General features: G+C 29.5%; 1 protein-coding gene across 1 annotated transcript in view; it reads left to right on the forward strand.

Moving 5' to 3' along the window:
- The first annotated feature begins 2,835 nt into the window (after positions 1-2,835).
- Positions 2,836-6,210, forward strand: part of LOC106337023 (xyloglucan galactosyltransferase KATAMARI1 homolog) — a 5,377-nt gene continuing 2,002 nt past the window's right edge. Inside the window, exon 1 of the mRNA XM_013776039.1 lies at positions 2,836-3,448. Coding sequence (XP_013631493.1) covers positions 2,836-3,448 — 613 coding nt within the window. The remainder of the gene's footprint in view (positions 3,449-6,210) is intronic.

Genomic DNA, 6,210 nt, shown 5'->3' on the forward strand with positions numbered 1-6,210 from the left:
TGGGCTTCATGGTCGAGCATACCACAAGAGGTGCAGTGTCTTTCAAGATTTTCATAGACAAGTGTGACCATTGCTTCCTCCCCTAAGTCAAAATCAAGAGTAGCCGTCTTGATAAGGGGTTTAAGAACATCAATAAGTACTCTCATACGAGCTTTAGTTGCGGTAATTTCTACCGACTCTCTGATACCAATATTTCGGTTAGGGCCACATCTGACCAGAGGTGGAGAGGTATACCCTGGACTTGGATCCAGAACGGTATTAGGTTCGGGAATGTGGGGGCGCTTGAAAGTTCCCAGCGTTGCAATATTATCATCCAACGGGAAAAGTGATAGGGTCAATTTTTTAGGACTTTCAGGAGGTCTCTTTCAGAAGCAAATTGGAACTGGAAGCAGCCTTGGCCTAGTTCTGCACCCACAGGAGTGACTTCGACTTTCCAGTGTTCCGTAAAGAAAGGTATGAGAGACCACAACTTCTGTACCTTTGGGTTTGTGACTCTTCCTACCAGTGTGAGAGCGTGCTTCTTTATGAGTTCGGAGTTATCCACAGCCGGGATTCTAATTCTAGTGGCTCTTAGAGGTTCCGGGGGAGCAGCCAACCCTTTTCCTTTCTCAGTATACGAGAGTCTTCTACTCATGGTTCTTAGGTTATGGTGAAGGAGGCTTGAGGCGTAGTGGTTTGACAGGGAGAAGGTTCACTGGGTACAATCTGGGATTTGCGTTTTCTGGAGGGTAGCTTAAGGTGAGGAGTCAGTCTTCTGCGAGGTGAGTGGACAAAGAATCGAAGAGCTCTCGAATTTGAGTAGCAGGGAAATCTCCGAAGCACAGAGTAAACCTTTACAAGTTTTAGATTCAAAAGATAAGGTTCAGTAACCACTGGGTAATAAGAGTTTGTAGAGGGCAGCTACGGTCTTCAGTTTTGGCTCCAAATCAAAGCGGCTTCTTCATGTAACTGGTGATGCATCCTCCTTGTAGCTTCAGCTTCCCGGTCCGGCGGTTTTGTGCGGCAACGGCGGTCCCTCCGACCCGGGTCGGGGGAAGAACCCGGTGGGTTTTGCTGCAAGGTAGGGTATTATCCATCAGATACTTCTTTAACAAGGAACAATTTGAAAAAAGTTCGTCGAAAGCAGGTGTAGCAGGTCCCAAACAGGAAAATAGCACCCCGGGTAAAGGAGGGTGGCCCCTCACTCAGAAAGTCAAAGACCTTTCTCGCTTACAGTGCCTGAGAGCGTTTTTCCGCTTTTTATTTGATTGTTTCTACATTGTAAACTATCTCATAGACTATATTTGAGAAGTGATTTGTATATGTGTCATCACTACATTAACTTTCACAAAAAAATGATGACATGGCTTAAAATAAATATGACATGGCATAAATCTAATTGTGACATGTAAAATTTACTATATTTAGATTTATGTTTTTGGTAAGATTTCTTAAATATAATAATGATGATTTTCTATATACGGATTTATATTTTTGGAAAAGTTTCATAATATAGTAATAACTAATAAATTTTATATCAAAAATATTTTTTCTCAGTAAATATTCATTTTGGTAAGATTTTATGATACTTAATAACTTTTCTATATCAATTAAAATAATATGTTTTTATATATAAATAATAATTACGAATATTAAAATTTTACATCAATATATGAATCATATTTTTATTATTAAAATAAGTGTAGTTTAAAATATATTTTATCAACGTATATAAGTTATTTTTATTTAATGTATATATTATTAGAAATAATTTATATATTTACAAATATACATATTTAAAAATGGTAGTTAAATAAATCTTCCAGACTATATTTGAGAAGTGATTTATATATGTGTCATCACTACATTAACTTTCACAAAAAAAATGGTGACATAGCTTAAAAGAAATATGACATGGCATAAATCTAATTGTGACATGTAAAATTTACTATATTTAGATTTATGTTTTTGGTAAGATTTATTAAATATAATAATGATGATTTTCTATATATGGATTTATATTTTTGGAAAAGTTTCATACTATAGTAATAACTAATAAATTTTATATCAAAAATATTTTTTCTCAGTAAATATTCATTTTGGTAAGATTTTATGTTACCTAATAACTTTTCTATATCAATTAAAATAATATGTTTTTATATATAAATAATAATTACGAATATTAAAATTGTACATCAATATATGAATCATATTTTTATTATTAAAACAAGTGTAGTTTAAAATATATTTTATCAACGTATATAAGTTATTTTTATTTAATGTATATATTATTAGAAATAATTTATATATTTACAAATAGGCATATTTGAAAATGGTAATTAAATAAATAATAATATAATAAAGTAACTTTATAAATTTAAATTATTTTTATCAAAAGTTAAATAATTCAAAATTAAAAGGTCAAAGTAAACTTGAATAAATCAAACTAAAAACAATTACATTATGGTTTTATTTTTTAAATTAATAAAACTAAATATAAAAATAAAATTTTTTATTTATATATAACATTTTTAAATATTTTATATCCGCGCATGGCGCAGGAAAACTCCTAGTCATCATACAAACAATAAGTCTATAATGAGCAAATTCTATTTCACCCGCCGGCCGTATGTATATTATTGATTTCCGAAAATCATAAGATTATAAATCAATAAATCATAGGTTAAAATCTAAAATTTATATAAAAATTGCTTATTCTATTTGATAATCATACCTGTATACAAATATAATAATAGATAGTTATTTGCGTGTAGTCTTTGACTTTCATTTTTCTCTCTCTATGTTCGACATGGATCTTCAAATCAAGAACACCACACAACATTCACAACAACGAAGATGGACAACAACAACAATTCCATTGAGGACCAGCCTGCAGGGAAGAAGAAACCTACCACCCTCTTACTTATCCCATGTCTCCTCATCACTACCTCTATGCTTCTCCTTTATCTCTCCCAAAACAAATTCATCCTCATCAGCAGCAGCACCACCACTACTATCTCCGATTCCGATCATTCCAGACTCAGATACGATCCATGCGTCGGCCGATACATATATATTCATAATCTACCTTCTCGATTCAACAAAGACATCCTCCAAGACTGCGAGTCCATTTCAAGACCAAAAGATAAAATTAGCATGTGTAGGTACATTGAAAACTCCGGATTCGGACCTCAGATGGGTGATGGTGATTATGGTGATTCCACCGATTCTAAGTACTCTCGGAGCTGGTACGCGACTAATCAGTTCATGCTTGAAGTTATTTTCCACGAGAAGATGAAGACATACGAGTGTTTGACGAGTAATTCGTCGCTGGCTTCGGCTATTTATGTACCTTACTACGCTGGTCTAGATTTACGGCGATATATGCAGTGGAGTTGTAACGTCTCTGAAAGAGACGCCGCCGGGAAGGAAATGTTTAAATGGCTCAAAAAGCAACCCCAATGGAAAGGTACGTACGCAGTCGTGTTATTATTATTTTTGATAAGTATCGCTTTTGACCCTCAGTGTTTTGATTAATTGCAATCATTAGAGTATGATTAATGGGGTTCTTAGGGTGAAATTTTTAACGGAATATAAAAAATCGTCTCTTAACTTTTAATTAAAAAAACTAAGAACTGACTAATAAAACCCCCATTAATCATGCTTTTACTAATTATTAATTTGATTTAGGTGCTGATCGTCTCCGGTTTCCAAAATAGTTTTCAATTTACTGCAAAACTATTTTATCTACTAATCAAGATAATTGAAATGTAGATTCATGTAGAAACAAGATTTTGTAAACAGTTGGTTATTTCGTTTCAAATTAAGTGTCGTCATAAAATATTTTTTTGCTACAATATAAATATTATTTTATAATTTCAATGCAGTTATATCTTTTATTTCTAATATTTCTAATAAAATGATAAATGTTATAGAATTTCAAGAGTTAGATGACGATAAAATTAAATATCAACTAGTTTTTAATTTGTGTAAAAACCTTAACAGATATTTTGAACAGAAAAATACGGTTTAGCTTGTGACCCTCAATATTTTGATTAACTGAAGTTATTATATATTGGTTACTACTTTGATTCAGGTGATGATTCGCTGGTTTTTAAAACATTTTTGATTTACTGGAAAATATTTTATATACCGATCAAGACTTTTGAAGTATGGATTCCTTAAAAACCAGATTTTGTAAATATCTCCTTATTTCGTTTCACATTAAATATCTACTTTTTTTTTTACAGCAAGACATTCACAGATATTAAATATCTACTCATATCTTCATGAGTTTTGTATACATCGCAAGTGAATTTTTATTTTCTTTTTCTGCTATAGTTATAATGCTATTTTGTACACCAGTATTGAAATTTGAAAAGATATTAAAATTAAATATATACTATTACAAATTACAAAATTCTAAAAATAAATTTTAACATTTAAAACTCAATACATTTTAAACAAGTAATATATATCAACTAAATCATTGTTATACATATTAGTAAACTTAATTAAATTAATTATTTTAGATTATGAAATAAACTTATTTGTATTTTATTAATAATAATATTTTGGTGCATACCAAGTGATCTTGGTCTAGTGGTAAAGAGGTTCCAGCTGGAACTTCCGCCTTGGGTTTGATTCTCTTTGGTCACCATAGACACTTTAAGTGGCAAGAAAACTCGAATTTCTATGGACATTTTGGTGATTAGTCATTGGACTTAGAAAGCCTTTGGGATCACACCAAGATTATAAAATATATATATTTTGGTGCAATTTCAGTTATTTTATTAATTTGAAAATTATTAAGATCTTACATTATTAGTGAGTTATTTATAATTATTTTTGGCTAAATCAAAACACAAATCTAAAAATTGAAAAACTAAAATTCAGAAACAAAAATAAACCAAAAACTAAAACTAAAAATCACTCAAAACAATCATGCTTTAATCATATATTAACCACTTTTTAATCTTCCTTTCCACGTAGCGATTTTGAAGAGAAATTCAAAAACATAAAGCATTTTCAATTGTAAAGTACTCTTATTCGTATATTAGTATTGTTCCCTTATATATAACCCCCGTTTCAAAATAGATGATGTTTTATGATGTTTCAAAACAAATGATGTTTTAAAGACATCATAAAACATCATCTATTTTGAAACGGAGGGAGTACTATATAAATGAAAAAAAACATTTTAGAAACTCATATAATAATAAAACATCATCTATTTTGAAACATCGTTTATGATGCAAGATCATAAAATAATAAAAAAAGACAAAAAGAGAACATTTTAGAAACTCATATAATACTTACCAAAACATAGTTGTGTTTTTTTAGTACTTCCTCTGTTTCAAAATACATGAAATTTTAGGATATGGCAAATCATAAAACTAATAATTTTTAATTTATATTTTAATGATAGTTTTTAGAGAAAAAGTAAGTTTCTTAATAGTTGTGTACTATCCTAAAATTTCATGTATTTTGAAACAGATGGAATATTAAAAAAACCACAACTATGTTTTGGTAAGTATTATATGAGTTTCTAAAATGTTCTTTTTTGTCTTTTTATTATTTTAAATATAAATGACTCAGATTTCCATTAAAGATGTTTTTATAATGTAGCGTTTGCTATCAACCAAATCTCTATTATTAGAAGAGAAGTACCCATTAAAAAATATCCCTAAGTTTTCTAACTTATTTATACTTCCATGCCAGTGAGAATTAAATTAAACTACCTATTTTAATGCTTGTCTTTTCCAGTTAAGTTAATGAGTTTTCCTTAATCAAATTTAAACTTAATGTCATTAAATAAACCTACCTATTTTACTGCTTGTCTTTTCCAGTTAAATTAATGAGTTTTCTTTAATCAAATTTAAACTTAATGTCATTAAATAAACCTACCTATTTTACTGCTTGTCTTTTCCAGTTAAATTAATGAGTTTTCTTTAATCAAATTTAAACTTAATGTCATTAAATAAACCTACCTATTTTACTGCTTGTCTTTTCCAGTTAAATTAATGAGTTTTCTTTAATCAAATTTAAACTTAATGTCATTAAATAAACCTACCTATTTTACTGCTTGTCTTTTCCAGTTAAATTAATGAGTTTTCTTTAATCAAATTTAAACTTAATGTCATTAAATAAACCTACCTATTTTACTGCTTGTCTTTTCCAGTTAAATTAATGAGTTTTCTTTAATCAAATTTAAACTTAATGTCATTAAAT

This window comes from Brassica oleracea, chromosome C4, assembly GCF_000695525.1.
Source record: "Brassica oleracea var. oleracea cultivar TO1000 chromosome C4, BOL, whole genome shotgun sequence".
In the NCBI taxonomy this organism is placed as follows: Eukaryota; Viridiplantae; Streptophyta; class Magnoliopsida; order Brassicales; family Brassicaceae; genus Brassica; species Brassica oleracea.